Source organism: Pezoporus flaviventris, unplaced genomic scaffold (genome assembly GCF_033815535.1).
Source record: "Pezoporus flaviventris isolate CSIRO_AGI_PZ_B2104156 unplaced genomic scaffold, CSIRO_AGI_Pfla_v1 ptg000031l, whole genome shotgun sequence".
NCBI classification, from domain to species: Eukaryota; Metazoa; Chordata; class Aves; order Psittaciformes; family Psittacidae; genus Pezoporus; species Pezoporus flaviventris.
Window position 1 is genome coordinate 55,495,791 of NW_026892579.1, and position 18,852 is coordinate 55,514,642.

The 18,852-nt window shown below is 47.3% G+C and overlaps 2 protein-coding genes across 11 annotated transcripts in view; one reads left to right on the forward strand and one right to left on the reverse strand.

Moving 5' to 3' along the window:
* Nucleotides 1-18,852, reverse strand: part of ESCO2 (establishment of sister chromatid cohesion N-acetyltransferase 2) — a 255,473-nt gene that overhangs the window by 215,691 nt on the left and 20,930 nt on the right. The window lies entirely within an intron of this gene.
* Nucleotides 1-18,852, forward strand: part of OTOF (otoferlin) — a 97,940-nt gene that overhangs the window by 53,797 nt on the left and 25,291 nt on the right. For 6 of the 10 annotated variants that reach the window (XM_061461184.1, XM_061461186.1, XM_061461187.1 and 3 more), the window contains exons 6-17: nucleotides 3,215-3,288; nucleotides 5,775-5,895; nucleotides 6,180-6,234; nucleotides 8,496-8,627; nucleotides 9,076-9,138; nucleotides 10,020-10,104; nucleotides 11,420-11,579; nucleotides 12,806-12,992; nucleotides 13,332-13,518; nucleotides 14,195-14,418; nucleotides 15,926-16,037; nucleotides 16,261-16,444. In XM_061461184.1, coding sequence (XP_061317168.1) covers nucleotides 3,215-3,288; nucleotides 5,775-5,895; nucleotides 6,180-6,234; nucleotides 8,496-8,627; nucleotides 9,076-9,138; nucleotides 10,020-10,104; nucleotides 11,420-11,579; nucleotides 12,806-12,992; nucleotides 13,332-13,518; nucleotides 14,195-14,418; nucleotides 15,926-16,037; nucleotides 16,261-16,444 — 1,584 coding nt within the window. The remainder of the gene's footprint in view (nucleotides 1-3,214; nucleotides 3,289-5,774; nucleotides 5,896-6,179; nucleotides 6,235-8,495; nucleotides 8,628-9,075; nucleotides 9,139-10,019; nucleotides 10,105-11,419; nucleotides 11,580-12,805; nucleotides 12,993-13,331; nucleotides 13,519-14,194; nucleotides 14,419-15,925; nucleotides 16,038-16,260; nucleotides 16,445-18,852) is intronic. The other 4 variants (XM_061461185.1, XM_061461188.1, XM_061461190.1 and 1 more) reach the window with 1 other exon arrangement.

Below are 18,852 nucleotides of genomic sequence, written 5' to 3' on the forward strand. Positions count from 1 at the left end.
ATCCATCACTTACTTCTTTCCTTCTTCTCATCACATACCAAGTATGCTGCCAAAATTCACCAAAATCCACTTTTTGGTTTTTTTTTTCCTTCGGTTTTTTTCCTGGGCAACCTGATCTACTGGAAAGTGTTCCTGCTCATTGCATGGGAGTTGGAGTAGATGACCTTTGAAGGTCCCTTCTAACCCAAACTATTCTGTGATTCTATGATTTCCTTCATATCTTTTGTTCCTTTTTTCTCCCTTCTTTTTTTCCCTTCTTCTTTTTTTTTTCTCCTTTGTTTTTTCTTTTTTTTTTAATTATTTTCCTTGGTGACCTCCAAACTCCATGGATCCCTAGATATTTGTCTCCCTTAGGCTCCAGTCCACTGCGATAATACCAGTAAGGGGAGCGGTGAAGGAAGGCAGCAGCACCAGATGTTGTAACTGGGTCTGCGACGAGCAGCAGGGAGATGTGGTCAGGGTGTGGGCATGGAGGCAGCACCTGAAATTTTATGCCACCAAGAGACCTTGTGCCCTCTGGACTCTGCTTTCTGAACCAGGTAGTGCTGAGGTTCATCTTGTGGATGTACCAGAGGCTATTTCCCATTTCTGGGGCCTTTTCTGCAGCGTTACTACTTTTAGGGACCTAAGCCAGACCAACTACATCCTCAGTGGCCACGCAAGGATCTTGTTATTTTGGATCCTCGTAGAGGACCAACACTGCCAGCGTCTTCTCAGCAGTCATACTGGCTCCACCACCATAGAATCACAAAATGGTTCAGATCGGGAGGGACCTTAAAGCTCATCCAGTTGCACCCTCCTGTCATGGACAGGGACACCTTCCACTAGAGCAGGTTGCTCCAAGCCCTGTCCAGCCTGGCCTTGAACACTGCCAGGGATGGAGCAGCCACAACTTCCACACCATCCTGCTGCTCTTCTGCTTTGTTGTACTTCCCAAGGAACCTCAGAAATTTCCAGGACAAATATAGTGATTTTATTATTAAGCATCTTCAAGCAAAGAGTGCCAGCTCTGGGGCTGGTGGGATGTTTCTTTCTCCATTTCAAATAAATTAAGTGGAAAGAAGGGAAGGGAATGTAATGTAACCAGCCCTGGAGGTGCATTGTCTTACAGAGGGGCTGTGTGTCTGCTGGAAGGAAATTCGGTGGTGGGGAGCGGTCTCAGAGCAGAGTTTCACAGCCTGCGCTATTGTTACAGCATTTACTCATATAGAAAAATGAGTTTGCAAGTAGCTTAGAAGTGTTACTTCCCCTCTAGCGCCTCGAGACAGATGTTCCCTGGCAGGATAACAAATATGGAAACATAGCTCTCATCTTTCCTCCTCTATCCATTGAGCAACTGCCCTTTCACTGAGGATCCCATGGATTAATCACAGCTATGAGAGACTGCCTTGCGGCCTAAGCATTGCATTAATCCCAATTAAACCTCAGCTATAAGCAGTTCTTGTATCTTATGCTGGCCTTCTTCTCCGATTGAATTCCCCCTCCTTTGGTGAATACATTATTCTCCTATTCTCCTCAGTTTTCTTCTCATTTGCTCTGACTCTGCCAGCAGCCTGCATTCTTCCAGTTGTGATCTAAGACAACACATGCCTCAGGCTGGCTGCAATGCCAGGACTTCTTTGCTTTTCAAGAGATATAAAAAACAGTACAACTTCACCCTTTGGCCTCAGCCAGCTGTGATCAAAGCAGATACTGGGGGGTCCCACAGTTTCAATGCTGACACCTGGATTATGGGCAGCGCATACCAGTTCTGCTGCAACCAGGGATGGTGCTGAGCCCTGGCAGCAGCTTGGAGGTGAGGTCCAGGCTGGAGGAAAGGTTCCCTCTTGCTTCCAAGCTGTCCCAAGAACATCTCCATCAAACCTGCAAAGGTTCTGCAAAGAGCAACGTTTTCAGGCAGTGGGAATTTTCCAATTAAAAAAGTTTCCCTTTCAGCTTTTCCACCTTCTGCTTTTGGGGCAGTCACAGGCCATTGCCTTCAAGCCTCTCACCAGCTGTTTGCTCTGTACTGTTGCTATTTGCTCTTTACTATTAGAACAAGGCAATTGCATGGTCTGACTTGTTCTTCTCGCTGGTTTCAGTTTTACTGATGCTGTGGAGATTTTCTTCCTACTGACGTTTTCAGCTGAATCCTCAAGCTAAAAATCCTCATTACCTCCAGACTCCATTAACTCTCACCAGGGTAACTCAGAACCTTCTAGCTCTTTGCAACAGCAGCATGGACTTACCCTCAGATAACAAGGAACTGTCTCCTGAAAATACCTGCAAGGCTCTTACTGTCTTTAACAATCTCTGCCCGTTTGCTAGATCTGCATTGGAGATCACCCAGATTGCAGTGCAGAAATCCTGTTATTTACTGAATCCTCTATTTGTGTGTATTTGCTGTATGTGTATGGAACAAATGCCAAGTAACGTTGGAGCCCAGACTGTCAATGGCCTTGTGGTTGCATAGGCTGATTTCTGGGCTGGAGTAGCAGTCCAAGCCCCACTAAAACATTTGGAGCTACAAGTTGTACTTCTTAAACTTACTTTGAAATGACGGGTATTTTTAGACAGCAACTGGCAAGCAATTTGCACACAATGATTTTATCAGCCAATCCAGCCCAAACTGCCCCGAGTGAACTTGACCCTCCCCTAGAATCAGAAGGGGAGCTAAGACTGACCTGGCGCTGGTGTTTAACGTGCTGAAAGGGGAAAAATCATGTTGCTGCAATGGGCTGCTGGAAATGCCTAGGATCTGCACAGGTTTGCTGCTGATCTAGATAAAGAGGTTATTGATTTCTCACAGCAAGGTGGTTGAATGGTTTAATTTTTAGCAAATGGTTTTAGGTAATTGCCCAGGGAAGCAATAGCAAGCTGGGAGAGATGAGAAGTCTGTGCACAGCAGGGGCCAGCAGCAGAGACAGGAGGAATGGGTTGCAGGGAAGAGTTTGTTCAGTGCTAACACTGTGCTCCTGCCTCGTGTTTTATCCCAGCTTGAGGTATTCCCTGAGAAAAACAAATGAGACCCAAGACTCAAGGCAGTGCATTTAGCTGCAAACTTGACTCTGCCCTGGGGCATGTTTGCAGCAGCCCTTGCTTAGTCTTTCAAGTTATTATTTCCTCACTTGCTTTTGAGCTGTGAAAGGCTCCTCATGTTCCCATCCCTGACTCCTAATAAACAGCAAGAAAAAATACAGTAATTGAAGAGTGTTCTTTCCTTCTCTTCTGCCAGAGCCGGGAAAGGAGTTTTTTCAGCCATGAAGCTTGGCAAGACACGTCCATCAAAGGATGACCATCGGAAACAAGGTACGTTGTTTCTGGGAGGAGGTTGTTCCCTGCTCCAGTGCTGCTTTTTGGCTGTCCTCCACATCCCAGTAAGGCACCTGAGAGATCATAGAATCACAGAAGGGCTGGGATTGGAAGGGGCCTTAAAGCTTATCCAGTTCCACCCCCCTGCCACAGGCAGGGACACCTTCCACTAGAGCAGGTTGCTCCAAGCCTCGTCCAACCTGGTGGTGAACACTGCCAGGAATGGGGCATCTACCAGCAGATCTGGGAAACCTGTGCCAGTGCCTCATTACCCTCATCATAAATTATTTCTTCCTTATATCTAAGCTGAATCTGCCCTCTTTTAGTTTAAAACCATCATCCCTTGTCCTATCACCACAGGCCCTGCTAAAAAGTCTGTCCCGAAAGTGAATGGCATCGGGCATAGCCAGTTGGTAACTCAGGGATTAGGCAGGGAGCAGTAAGTGCTCAGAAGGACAGATGGAGAGATGGTCTCCATGAGCAAATGGCAAGTAGGAACTGATGGAAAGAGTTTCCTGCTGAAGGCTTGGCCAGTTATCACCCACCTTGTGATATCACAACCGTGGCAACCCTGGGACTCATACAGGCAGCTTCTGGCTGTATTCAAGGGGTGATTTGCAGATACAGTGATGCAAAGCAGGATTTAGCCCTTGCTCCTTGCTGGGTATACAGTGCAACAGCACCATGGGAAGAAGTACTCAGTTGTTTGTGGCCAGGGCTCGGCACAGCATTGGTGCTGAAACCGGATGCCTTTCTGGAAACACACAAGGGGATCAGCAATTGGAAATTCATTGTTGTTTCCATTCAGACCAAAGGATTGGGTTTCAGTGGCAAAGAAACAGGGGAATGTGTGTTTGCAGCAAGGACAAACTGTTGCTTTAGACAGTGTTTCTGGGTGAACTCCACTGTTTTTCAGCCTGGTTTGAGGACAGAAAGAGGGAATTTGGCCTGGGACACCAATGAAGGTGGAGGCATTGGCATCGAAACCTGGGTGGCCTCCCTCTCTCTCCAGTGCCTGGGTATTCATCTCGTGGTTAAAGCTCCATGCAAGACCATGGGGAAAACAGCTGGAATGAGAAGGCAGGGAGAGACAGTGTGCATGGACAGGTAGTAAAGTGCCTGCACAGATCAGGACTTACTTGGGATCAGGGAACAGTTGCAGCACAGCTGCTGTACTCCATGGTGTGGTCAGCGCTGCACAACTCTGGGACTCCTTCTTCCACCTTCCCTAGGTACCTCTGGCATTTTCTCATCTTACTAGGGCTTTGCTCTCTTCACACCACCCTCTTCTCTCAGCCTTGAAACTGTATTGGTTGTGATTCCTACCATTGGTCTGGCCAGCTAGTGTTGAGGTGGGGTGGATGTTTTGCAACCACTACTTATTGGCCAAGCCAGCATCCCTCTTCTGCCATGGGCTGCTTTCCTCCCATACAGAGCCTGTTCTGCTCAGGTCAGACTCACTAGACCACTGAAAACCAACCTGGGAGGGTGCTACTACATCTGCCCACATGCACCTGGTAGGATTGAACCTGCTGAGGTGCTTCTCAGCTGGTGGGGCTCTGACTCAATCTCAAGAACTCCAGTTGAGTTGAGGACACCCTTTCCTCACCCAACCTGCAGCACTGTGTCTCTCCAACCTGATGGAAAGCTTTTCTTAACACCCACCCTAGATCTCCCTGGCTTCAACTGAGGCCCATGTTGCTGTAGAAAGCCAGGCCAGACTATGCTGAAAAAAAATGATTTCTGGTCTGCTGGAGCAAGCTACGACCTTGCATCAGTTAGTAAAGAGACAGGAGCAGCATCTGTGTTGTAGGAGTGGATTTGGTGATACCCTGCTGTAGCAAACCAGTGACCTAGCAGCTATACTGGTGCTTCTGGCCCCAGAGATAAAAAGAAATCATTGCTGCTTTGTGATCATTTCTTGACCAGAGCAAAGGTAGGATGGGCAGGCACAACGCGCACATGGACTGCACACAAGAAAGTTCCATCAACTTCTTCCAACAGAAATGCAGACCAGTGGACAAAGCGACTGTGTCTCAAAGGTGCTGGGATCTGGTGTCTTGACTTTCCCTGCAGCAGTTTTTCATCTTGGGAAATGACCCCTTTCTCCTGTTTTTCAGACCTCTCTTCCCCAAAGCCAAACAGTTGGCTGCCTTTGCAACCACTCTTCTGGTATGTAGAACCGCAACACTTGCCCAAATGCTCTTTTCACCCCTTGAAGTCTGAGGTGTTTGTAGTTTACATTTTCTTTCTGCCTCCGCAAACCTGAATAGAGGCACACTGCCCATGGAATAATGTGTCACAGGAGGTAAGCCTCATTTTAAATCCCTTTTTAGAGCAGGTTGTCTGTGACCTGACACGGTGACCATTGTTCTTTCTATTATCAGTTGAGGTTGATAGAATGTATTGGTTATCATTCTCTTCCCTTTAATTATTCACTGAGTGGAAACAGTAAGAGACATTCTTTTGTCTCCTTTATGCAGATGAACCTGCCATTTTGGAAGCAGAAGACCTGGACCGAAAAGCCCTGCTACAGGGACTGGAGCCAGACACCATCTCCTTGGCTTCTGTTACAGCTGTCACCACCAATGTCTCAAATAAGAGGTGAGGTCTGGATGTGAGCTTGTGCAAGCCAGGAGGTGGGGTCACAAACATGTGTCCCCTGAGATGGGTATGTTGGAAATCACATTGCCCCATGCAACCGTTTGGAAATACCTGACCTGCTACAAAGGGCACCAATGTTCAGTGATGTTTCACAGCCCCAAGGTTCATGTCCCTCAGATTCAAAGAGGGCAGGAGATTCAGTGAGGTGGCCCTGTAAATGCTACATCACAGCTTGCAGCAAGTCCATCTTGGTTTCACTGAGGGTTTCTTCTGCCCCTCCAAAGGTCCAAGCCTGACATCAAAATGGAGCCGAGTGCTGGGAGGCCAATGGATTACCAGGTAGGTGACAATGTTGTGCCTCCAACCTTGGCTTACAAGGGTCACAACACAGGAGGTGATGGGGGGTGTTTTGCAGGGAAGTAGTTTGTGCTGAGTTTCAACATTGAGCTCACAAAGCACAAGAACTGGCAATGGTCAAGGTTGTTCAGCCTGGAGAAGACAGGGCTCCATAGAGACGTTAGAGCAGCTCCCAGTGCCTAAAGGAGCCAACGAGAAAGCTGGAGAGGGGCTTTTGGCAAGGGCCTGTAGGGACAGGACAAGGGGGAATGGCTTTAACCTGACAGAGGGGAGATTGAGATGAGATCTTAGGCAGAAGTTCTTCCCTGTGAGGGTGGTGAGGCCCTGGCACAGGTTGCCCAGAGAAGCTGTGGCTGCCCCATCCCTGGCAGTTTTCAGGGTCAGGTTGGACGAGGCTTGGAGCAACCTGGTCTAGTGGAAGGTGTCCCTGCCCGTGGCAGGGGTTTGGAACTGGATGAGCTTGAAGATCCCGTCCGTCCCAAACCATTCTGTGATTCTACGATAAAGTCAAGATTAATTAATTAAGTGGTTTTGCTTTCAATCATGTGGAGCCCAGAAATTCCATGTTAATCTGTGATTGAAACAGGCTGTGTCCAGCACATTTCTCTTACTTCCCAAGACCTTTCTGTATGCTGCTTAGCATTCAAGATCAGTGAGCCCTGGCTGGCAGTTTCTTGCTTAGTGGATTTCCTCAAATAGGCTGGTATGTGACTGCTGTTGTCCTGTGCAGTTCCTGCCACTGTATCTAGAATTAGAAGAACCAGATGTTTAGTTTCCCAAGGCTCAGATGATCCTTGCTGCTCCCTTTTATGATACTAATTGGTGCCAGTGTGATTCATAAATTCCTCTTCTCCTTTTCACCAAGTCATGCTGATCCAGCAGCAATTTAGCTTAATGTCCACACCTCTCAGCACAGCAACACGTTCCTGGGGACATCTGGGAACACTGCAAGTAATGATTTTTTGTTAGAGATTTATTGCAGATCATTTGCAGCATCCACTGCAGACCAAATGTAGAGGCTTACAGGGAGCGATCATGCTTGGTACAGGAGGGGGAAACAAAAAGAACATCATAGAGAGGAGGGGAAGGTGCAAAACAAATTTCAGCCAAGAGGCAGAAGGAACACGAGGTTGTTATCTGGTCACTGTAAACAGGAAGACCACAAGGTTGGCGTTATGAGGAATGGCTAATGTCTGGCATGTAACAGGATCTGCAGCTCTAAGCTGGTTCATGAGCAAGGCATGTGCCTGGCTCACTTCTCTATGTCTGCTTTCCTTTGACAACCGGATTTTGTGGAACATCTGAGAATTAAGAGGAAAGGACGTTGTCTCTCACACCCTATCTGAGCATCTTTTAAAGAAATCTGATTGAAAGTCAAGCCTCTTAATATGTTACCAAAATGAAATTTCCCCAAATTTACCCATAGAGATAATAGAAAAAAGGCAGCTGGAAACTGAAAAGATTTGTTACCTGCATGGAATTACACCTTATGTTTTTAATTAAAGTTAGGAAATTTCGTAGTAGCATAGAATCACAGAATAGTTTGTGTTGGAAGGGACCTTAAAGCTCATATAGTTCCAACCCCCTGTCATGGGTAGGGACACCTTCATTAGATGTTGCAAGAAAGGAATTTAGATATTAGCTAAGTACCTACTATTAATTTAATGTCACAAGGTGGATTGAATTGTGAATGACAGATTTCTGCATTGTAAATGTATGCAAATGCTTCACCTGGGTGATTCTGTTGAAGTTTATTCTTCATATACCACATAGAGGAGTACTTCATTTAAATATAATGGCACATGTCTTTTCATGTATGTAGGAGGGTTGGGCCAGGAAACAGTGGGGAATACTGCACAAAGAATAAATAACAGAATATTTCAGTTGGAGGGGGCCTACAGTGTCTTCTAGCAGAAGTAAGTGAAGCCAGTGGGGTCTCACCAGCCAAGGTCCACTCTCACAGTTTAGCTAAACTATATGACTTTGCACCTTGTGTGAAGCCACCCATGTTCTGGGGATGAAGCAACAGGGATGCTCAGGATCTCCTGCATCCCACAGTCTCTTGCAGCTTGCCTGGGCTTTGTCCAAGCAGCCTGATGTCTTTGGTGTGACCAGTAGACACCAGAGTTTCCAGTGTTGCAATGCAAATCCCTTAAAAATGAGAGATGAGGAGAGGGGGGTGAAGGCAGGGAGCGGCATGTGATGATCTCAGGAGGTAAAGGTACACGAATCCCACTCCACAGGTCAGCATCACCATCATCGAGGCCCGGCAGCTTGTTGGGCTCAACATGGACCCCATGGTCTGTGTGGAGGTTGGAGAGGAAAAGAAATACACGTCCATGAAGGAGTCAACCAATTGCCCTTACTACAATGAGGTGGGTCTGTCATCTGGTGATGCTCATGCCTGCCCCTTTCTCAGGGTCTACATTGCCATGATTATTAAATGCTACTTCTCATCACTTGGGTTGTTTTCTTTTTGTCCTCTGTCATTTCTTGTTGGAATAAGATGAAATGCCAAACAACGCAGAAAGAGAAATGATGCTTTTGCCCTCTGGTATTTTGCAAAAATGTTAACAAGTGCACACTCCCTTGTTCTGTGCTAGTTTTTCTACGAAGTTACTGCTTCCTTCTAGCTCCTCAGGCTGCAGAGGCTGTCAGTGTTGGGGCTCATGCAGATGAATCTCTGCTGTGGCATGTACTGCATAATGCTTCTCCAGGCAGTCACAGCTTCCCTGGCTGCAGCATGCACTGTAATACTGCCTTTCAATCCCAAAGGAACCTGCCCCGGCTGTCCTGCTGTCATAACTGCTCTTTCCCTTTCAGTACTTCGTCTTCGATTTCCACGTCCCACCAGATGTCATGTTCGACAAGATCATCAAGCTGTCCGTAAGTGAGCATGGTTGTGTTGTCCTTTTCATGGGGCTTTGGAAGGAACCAGCCCATTCTGCATATGCACTGGGGATGGATTTACAGTGATGATTTAATGTGAGACCCCCAGTGGGAGATGAAGTGTTCGGTCCTACGAGCCTCACCTCTTCTTGCAGACCCCCAGTCCCTCTTTCAGTTGCTGACCTCCATTGCTGAGCCCACATGGCTGTACTCCTGCATTTGCCATCTTCCTCTGTGGATGATCTCTGGTATTTCAGAGCTAGGCAGCAGTAAACTCATCATGGGATGTATTTAGGCTTGGGGAGAAGAAAGACCTTCCTGAGCCTGCCAGAGTATTTCCTAGGGCATGATACAGGCAGAGCTATTGTGGAAATTGGGTACTGTAGATGCTGAGGGAAAAGCGGAGGCTGCAAACCCCCCCAACAGCCAGAGAGGAGGGTGATGAACATGATTTGCAGATTCACTGACCAAAGCACACTAATTAGCAGTATCCATATCAATCCCAGGCACAGAGTGGCTGTATGAATTCTCCCACACAGGGAATTAGAACATAGATTTTGAGCATCCTAAAGACTCATCCTCCAGATAAATGTCCCAGTGTTTGTTGCCATAGTGGCTGGAAAATTTCATTATTTATTTTTTGCCTTTTTTTTTTTTTTTTTGGTATTCAATACAAGTATGTATTTCCAGTATCACTAAGCAAGAGCTGTCAACCCCACCAGGCCATTTAGTGTCCTTATGCAAGACAAGGTCCTGCAGGGACAAAGGAAGATGCATCAGCTCCCTTCCCATATATGACACTGAACACCTCTGGGAAGAGCCTTATGGCTCACAGTGCATGGGAAAAGTCTGATTTGTTTTCCCATCTTGATTTCCAGGTGATCCACTCAAAAAACCTTTTGCGCAGTGGTACCTTGGTAGGCTCCTTCAAGATGGATGTTGGAACTGTTTATACCCAACCTGGTATGTAAATGCTGTTTACAGCTTGCCCTGTGTTGTCCTGCACCATTGAATGAATGTCTTTGCCAAGTAGCCAGGCAGGTGCTAGCTCCCTTGTGTGATGCTCATCTAACTTAATGTTAGTACCTTAGACATAAGCACATCACCTGGGCTCCCTCTAGGGTCAGGAAAAAGCACTCGACGCCTCCAGAGAAGGCTGGATATCCCAGACTGAAATAAGGTGTTACCGGCAGAGGCTGTGATGCCCTCTGCATGTGCTGGTCCCTATCCACTGACCTTCTGAGGAACGAAGCCCAAAGAAACTCGCTTAGGCAAGATACCAGTCTTCCAGATAGCTGAAGATCATGGACTGGATCTTGCCCTCTGTGTCTGGCATAAACCAAGAAAGGAAGATGTCTGGTGTGCAATGGAGAAGAGGTTGATTAGAGCTGCTGTCATGTTGCTTGCCGTGCAAGGGCCTGGTGCTTGAAGCATGACGGAGGCCAAGACACAACGCCCCTTCAGAAAATACACCTCCAAAATCACTGCTATGTTTTTTGGTTTTTACCTCGGTTCTATATCACACCTACTGCAACATTCTGCTTCTGTAAATAAGCCTGAGAGCTAAGATGTGAATGAAGCCTCCAGAGTCCTGAGGGGCTTGGGTCAGCAGATGATGAGGGGGACCTTAAGGTTGCTTCTGGTCTGATTCCTTGCTCTGCAGAAGGATGATGTCTTTCTAACATTTAAAAAGCACCGGAGACCTTATAGGCATAGAAACATAGAATCATTTAGGTTGGTAAATACCTTAAAGATCATCAAGTCCAGTCGTTAGCCTAACAATTAACAAACTACCAAGTCCACTACTAAAACATGTCCCTAAGCACCATGTCTACATGCCTTTTAAATACCTACATCCAGGGATGGTAAATTCCAGCGATGGAGAGTCCACCACCACACCACACACACACACACACACACCAACCCCCCCACCCCCCCAGACAGTTTATCTCACTACTTCTGTCTTCAACATGAAACCCATCTTCCTGCCCAGGGAGGCTGTGAATGCTCCATCCCTGGCAGTGTTGAAGGCCAGGTTGGACAGTGCCTTGGGTGACATGGTTTAGTGTGAGTGTCCCTGCCCATGGAGGGGGGGTTGGAACTTGATGATCTTAAGGTCCTTTTCAACCCTAACTATTTTATGATTCCTAATGAATTTCTCAGGGTTTCTGTCTCAATTCCTCACATCTGAAGCTCCTACTTAAGGGAAGGATATTTCCTGTCCTTACAGTAATTGCTGTCTCATTTGATAAATAACTGTCTTGTTCTCTGCTTCCAGAGCACCAGTTCTACCACAAATGGGCCATTCTTTCTGACCCTGAGGATCTCACCGCTGGGCTGAAAGGTTACCTGAAGTGTGACATTGCTGTGGTAGGGAAAGGGGACAACATCAAGACACCACACAAAGCCAATGAGACGGAGGAAGATGATATTGAAGGGTAAGGATCCCCACAGCCAGCTTCACATAGACTTTTGTGGAATGACTTTTCACATCTCTTTACCTTGGATTGTTAAAGGAGCACATCAGGCCAGCATCCTCTCTAGTACACCTACCCTGTACAGTTAAACAAGAGGGACCAGTAAGCTGCTTTTCAGAGAGTGAGAGAACACATGGCAGATTACTGGTGCAAATCCAGATGATACCAAGTACAGACCAGTTACTTCTGACAGGTCAGACCATCTGCTGGTTGTTGAGCTCACCACCAGCCTGTCAACCAACGCGGTGTTCCCAGTGTTTACCTAATGCTCCTGTTGGTGATGGGACAGGATGGGGTCTCATAACCCGCTGACAGGGCAGAGCAGGGGGGTCTGGATGAGGTTTCCCAGGCTGCATGGATGGGCAGGGCTTTTTGACACCCCAAAGAATCCGAAAGGTCACAGAAGAAAAATCATGAGAATTTAAAACTTATTTCCATCCCACAAATATTTCAGACTAATCAAGTATTTCCAAGTGCAGCCACAGGCTTTCAAGCCTACCTGTCAGTCTCTCGCCACATAGTTAGAAACCCAGACTAGTGGCAAAATACCAGCTCAGCTCTGTGGACTTGCCAGGGTGCAGGTAGCTCGAGGGACCACGTAAACTATTTTGGGCCATCATTCCATGCTGTAGTGGTGATATTATCCTGTTTTTCCCAGCAATTCCTCTAGAAATCGTTTTGTTCACATCATCCCCTATTGCTCTCATTTCTTCCCCCCAAAAAGAGCCACATATATGAGGAAAACCAATTTGATGGAGTTCTGTGTTCTTCCCCAAAATAATCACGCCAGCTCCCCCTGCACACTGATAAAGAAAGCAGGCTCTTCTAACATCCCATTCATCTGGCCTGCTTTAGACGTCCAAATTAGGCTCAGTTTAACTGTCCTCTAGACTTCACTGACAATAATTATTGTATCCCTTCAATGGAATGCACATTGTCCCAGGGGCACCTCAAGAATACTCATGAAGGGGTTCATTTTGATCATGAAGTCACCGTTCCTCATCCCAAAACAGAAGGCTGAGCAGAAACAGGACAGCAATAAAATGTGTGGCTGCAGAAATGGTCATCTTTGCACTCCCATAGAGCCTGTGCTCACAAAATGGGACATCTTCTCCCTCATTAGTAAGCCTCCTGACAAACCTGCCAGCCCCAGCAGCTGTTTCCAACCCTATCTGTTGGTGTTACAGGAACCTACTCCTCCCAGATGGTGTCCCTCCAGAGAGGCAGTGGGCTCGTTTCTACATCAAGATCTATCGAGCAGAGGGACTGCCCCGTATGAACACCAGCATCATGGCCAATGTGAAGAAGGCTCTCATTGGGGAGAACAAGGATTTGGTAGACCCCTATGTGCAGGTGGTTTTTGCAGGGCAGAAGGTGAGCAAGCTGCATGTGGTACCAGGGTGACCCTGGAAGGTAACATGAGCAGGACCAGCCATTGTACAGGAGGCCAGAGATTATCTCAGTTGTCCTAGCTTGTAGATGCTGTGACGCATGGTAAACCCACCTTGTTTGCTGTGTTTCCCCTCTCTTGTTCAGACCATGATCGGTTTGCAGCACTCTCCAGTTGAGGAAAGGAGCTCATTACCTTGGAGAAGAGAGTCCCAAGGCAGAATGTGTGTTTCAGTGGTCATTAGCAAGGGAGCAGTTCAGATTGTGGTGGATGGCTTGGGAGCTCAAACCCCTCTCTAACATCTATCTCCTCCCACTTGGCAGGGGAAGACATCCGTACAAAAAAGTAGCTATGAGCCCCTGTGGAATGAGCAAATCATCTTCACAGAAATGTTCCCTCCGTTGTGCAAACGGATAAAGATCCAGATCCGAGACTCAGATAAAGTCAATGACGTGGCCATTGGTACTCATTTCATTGATCTGCGGAAGATCTCTAATGAAGGAGACAAAGGTAAAGCTAAGGTGGGGAGCAGATTGAGCTACCTTCTTCAGGGTAGAGAGTCATCCCTTCTGCAGAGTTAGCAAAATAGCCTAAGCTTCTTTCCCACTCCTTGAGATAGCTGCTTCTTGGTTTCCAGCCAGAGAGACCTTGATTCATTGCAGTGGTCTTCTGAGGTCACTGGGCATACACACTTTGAAAACCAAGCCCTGTCACAAGTCTCCAGTCCAATAGCTGAAAACAGACACCCAAGAACAATTTGATCTTCCAAAATATTCATTGCCATGAATGGGTGAGTATGTGACAGGCTCCCCCATTCACACACACATGAACACACCAGCGCATATAGGACCAAAATGAAACCAAAGAAGCTCTAGAAAAGGATTTAATGGCATGTTCTTTTTTTCTTGACTCTCACATTGGGTAACTTGCCCAATGGGAGACTCATTTCTGTCAGCCTCTGTCTTTGGGCTGGTGTACTGCACAGCACCCATCACTGCAAAACTGTCACCATGTGTGATTGCAAGCATGCACCTCCATGCACACATGTGCATATTCCAGCCTGAATCACCATGCACAGACCAGAGAAGTGATGCCAGTCCATGAGTAAGCTTGTACCTGAGGCAAAGACATTCCACCCTTCTCACATTCCCCCCCCCTCCCTACGTGCACGCTTGGTCTGCTGCAGGCTTCCTGCCCACCTTTGGTCCCGCATGGGTGAACATGTATGGTTCCACTCGAAACTACACCCTGATGGATGAGCATCAAGAGCTGAATGAGGGTCTGGGCGAAGGCGTCTCCTTCCGGGCCAGGCTTTTGATGAGTCTTGCTGTGGAGATCTTGGACACCACCAACCCAGAGATCAACAGCTCCACTGAGGTGCAAGTTGAGCAGGCCACATCAGTTGCTGACGTAAGTCACCCCTAACCCTACAGCTCCCAGTGGTGAGTCTTATGTCTCAGTCTTCTTGGGTTTTTATCCTTGGTCTCACTAACCAAAGATTTCATTTAGTGTTTTCCTCAGCACAATGAAATAAAATCTTGCAAGGATTTCAGATTTTATCATTCACATGTTCACCTCTCTCAGGAGTGCTGGTTAGAAGGGATATCCAAGTGAAGGAGGATGCTAAGCATCATAGAGATCTTTTTCCAGCTGGCAGTTAGACAACTCAAAGAGAGCAATCTCCTAATGACAGCTGTCTCACTCCTATCCTGAAGATAGGTTTCAAACAGAAGCTAAGAATCTAATCTACTTTCCAAGCCTTTCTGGCAAGGTAGAAGTCATCAGGGAAATCAAAGGGTTGTTTCCTAATAAGAGAAGCCCCACAGCTTTAGCCCTGATATGTGGAGCCCGTAAGGCTGCTGTCTGTGCTCTGCATAAACAGCCAGATCTAGGCTCGTCCTACCCCGGGGATGATACATATGTCAACCCATATGAGCCCAGGGTGTGAAGTAGAAACGGAAAAATCTGATGGCAGTGCATCCTCTGAAAGCTCCCCTTCAGAAGTAAAGTGGCCTTAATTAAGCTCCAGGGAAACGAAGCCACCTGGAAACAAAGCCCTTCCAGTTCTGAAAAAGCATCCAGGCAAATCACAGAATCCTAGAATTCCATCTTGGAAGGGACCTCAAGGATCATCTGGTCCAACATTTCTAGGCAAAGCATGACCTAGCCTGGATATCCCAGCACCCTGTGCAGCTGAACCTTAACAATGCCCAGCACTGGGGAGTCATCACTTCCCTGGGAGAGTATCCCCTGGTTCTTCACACTGTGAAAATTTTTCCTCGTGTCCAGCCAGAGTCTCCCCAGCAGTAACTTGTGCCCATCACCCCATGTCTTTTCCACATGACCACTATTAAAAAGGGAGTCTCCATCTTTGTAGCCACGCTTTAAACACTGGAACATGGGGATAAGGTCTCCCCTGAGCCTTATCTTCTCCAGTCTGAGCAAGCCAGGCTCCCTCAGCCTTTCCTCACATGGCTGCTCAGTGCTTGGATCATCTTTGTGGCCTTCTCTGGACCTTCTCCAGCCCATCCACATCTTTTTTGTACAGCAGGGACCAAAACTGAACACAGTGTTCCAGGATGCACTGAGTGGTGCACTGTGGCTTGGTTAATTCAATTGTGAGTGAACTCAGTCTTGTATTCCTGAATGTCCCTTGGCCGCTCTCTCTCATGCAGGGGGTGACTGATCTCAACACATTTAAAAGTTAGGCTGAAGTCTTTTAATTAAACTCTCCCTGCAATTACCCTAGAGATGGTTCACGCTGGGAGAGAGAAAACCCTCATGGTTCCCTTGAAAGCCCAAATGGTGGCACCTTGCCTTCACAGAGCCCATGAGGGTGCTCAGAGGCGATGCACCCCTCTGTCCAAGGGGACCTGCATCCAGCTGACATCAACCCTGATCCCCATGATTTCTCCAGCAGAACTGCACTGGGAAGATGGAGGAGTTCTTTCTCTTTGGAGCCTTCCTGGAAGCTACCATGATCGACAGGAAGATTGGTGACAAACCCATCAACTTTGAAGTCACAATAGGTTGGTTGTTTTTCTGGGAGGGTGCTTTTGAAGCAAGCCTGGTGGGGAATGCAGGATCCACGGTTGAGATCAGGGTTTCTTCCCCATTTTAATACCAACACATGCTAGACAAGCAGGGTGCTCAGTTTAGAAAACACCCTGTCCCCAACCTGAATTAAAGCTGTGAGACTGAGCCTGACTGGAGTTACGGTCCTGTGAGTTAATTTCACATTTCTTTCTTGAGGTAACTATGGGAACCAGATGGATGGCATGAGCAAACCCATCCTACGGAGGAAGAAAGAGGGCGGGGATGGGAATGAGGAGGAGTCTGAGCTGCTCCAGAATTCAAGTGAGGATGAAGGTGATGAGGATGGAGAGATGGTCTCTGTTTCTTCATCTCAACCCATGAAGCCTCTGGTCACAGACAGGTAAGCATGCCCACCTGGCTACTGAAGTGCTGCTGTGCAGAGATGTGTCTCTCAAATCAGACATGGTCTGCAGGTGTTGGAGCTCCCACCTAGATTCATTCAGCTAACAGACATGGGAGCAGCATGGGGACCAGATCTCCATGCCCTGTAATGGGAGATTAGATACCACATGTAGATACCTTGCCTTAGATACTACAGTCTGCCAGCTGAACCCCCATGCCATTCTCTACAGTTCTGAGCATTCCTGTGGATTCTCTGATGTCCAATAAGGGCTGAAGTCAGCTCCCAAGCTACCCTACAAAGGACATCCTTCATCCACCTGGCCAGACGTGCACCCAAAACTCAAGGCTATCAATACCTTCAGTGCTCTTCACCTATGGCAAATAGGGACAACATTAACCACTGGATTCAAAAAAATCATTGGTGGGAAATGAAAAAACAATATCAGTTTCACTTCTGTACATACAAGTTTCATACATACAGGAAACCAGTCTATAAATGGATCCTTCCTTAGGATCATTCCACATCAGGGAGGAGAGGTCTGGGTTTTGCATCTGTGCTCTCTCCAGCTGCCTGACATATAAAATAGAATTATGGAATGGTTTAAATTGGAAGGAACTTTTTATAGTTCATACAGTTCCACACAGCACTACCCCCCTGCCACGGGCAGGGTAACCTTCCACTAGACCAGGTTGCTCCAAGCTTCGTCCAACTTGACCCTGAACACTGCCAGGGATGGGGCAGCCACAGCTTCTCTGGGCAACCTGTGCCAGGGCCTCACCACCCTCACAGGGAAGAACTTCTGCCTCAGATCTCATCTCAATCTCCCCTCTGTCAGTTTAAAGCCATTCCCCCTTATCCTGTCCCTACAGGCCCTTGTCAAAAGCCCCTCTCCAGCTTTCTTCTTGGCCCCTTTAGGCACTGGAAGCTGCTCTAAGGTCTCCACAGACCCTTCTCCAGGCTGAACATTAAAACATCATAAGTACCATGCAAAGAAAAGGAAAGGTCCATCTAGAGACAAGGCATAGATTTCAGAAGTGAGGCTTATTTGTCCTGAAACAAGGTATATTTCTTTGTCACTTGAGATCCTAAAAGCTAGACAAGGTCTAGAGGACATGCAGAGCAAGGGAGATTCAAAAAGTGCTGGAAAAAAAGATCTTTAGAATGTGTTAGGCAAGAGATTGGGGTAAAAGACTTAAAATCCTCTCATTCTCCCCTGTTTGCAGCATCTCTTTTTTGGTCGGTCTGTCTGTCCTGTTTACTGTCCTTAACAGCTGCTTTCTGGTGTTTAAAAGAGCCAGAACTGGCAAAACAGGTCCTACCCTGGGTCTGTTGATGCACAGCTGGTTGTCAGGAGACAAATCACTTCTGTTTTCTCTTCTTCACCTATAGAATTACGGCTAGTTTTTGGTCTGCTTTAGGAGTTACTTTGTGATGGGCAGGTTGTAGTCACCCTAAAATACAGGCAAGATCCAGACAGTGTGAAGCTGGTGGGTGCTTTCTACCCCAAGCAGTTGGATCAGAATGCCCCAAACTGAGCAGGATCAACACGTCTTGGGATGGCTGGGCTGGGCTTCAGTCACAACCTGGATTTGTATACAAAGGACTAGTACTAAGGAAAGCTAATTGGATTAACCTGATGTGATGTTCTTCAAGTGGATTTTAACTGTGTTATACCAGTGGATAGATGTTAATAGAACTGCCTGATTTAATTCAATTGGGAAATGAAACAAACCCCACTGAACTGAAGATATTTGCACTCCAGATGAAAGTCTATCTGAGGTTCCCTGACTTGTTTACCAGCTCCTTATCAAGGTGAATGTCAAACTAGGATGAGAAGCATGGATGGTTTGGGAGCCTGTCACTGTGCTCTGACTCTCATGCTGTTTACTCAGGGTGCTGGGGACCTCATGACCAACTGTGGGGCTCTGCTGACATCTTCTGGCTGGAAAAACCCTGATGGCTTAGGAAGGTTGAGCTGAAGCTGTGTTTTAACGAAGGGTGATCCCAGGTGCAGCAGGATCTGCAGTGGCTGGACTAGATGGGTCCTAGCTCCTGGACAGTGCTCAGGCATCTAAGAAGATGAACCTGCTCTTCAGCCTCATCCTTCCTTTAACTGTACCATGACTATTACCTCTCCATCCCACCAGCAGGTGGAATCACAGAATCACAGAATGGTTTGGGCTGGAAGGGACCTTAACGCTCATCCAGTCCCAGCCCCCTGCCATGGACAGGGACACCTTCCACCAGACCAGGTTGCTCCAAGCCCCGTCCAACCTGGCCTTGAACACTGCCAGGGATGGGGCAGCCACACCTTCTCTGGGCAACCTGTGCCAGGGCCTCAGCACCTTCACAGGGAAGAACTTCTGCCTAAGATCTCATCTCAATCTCCCCTCTGTCAGGTTAAA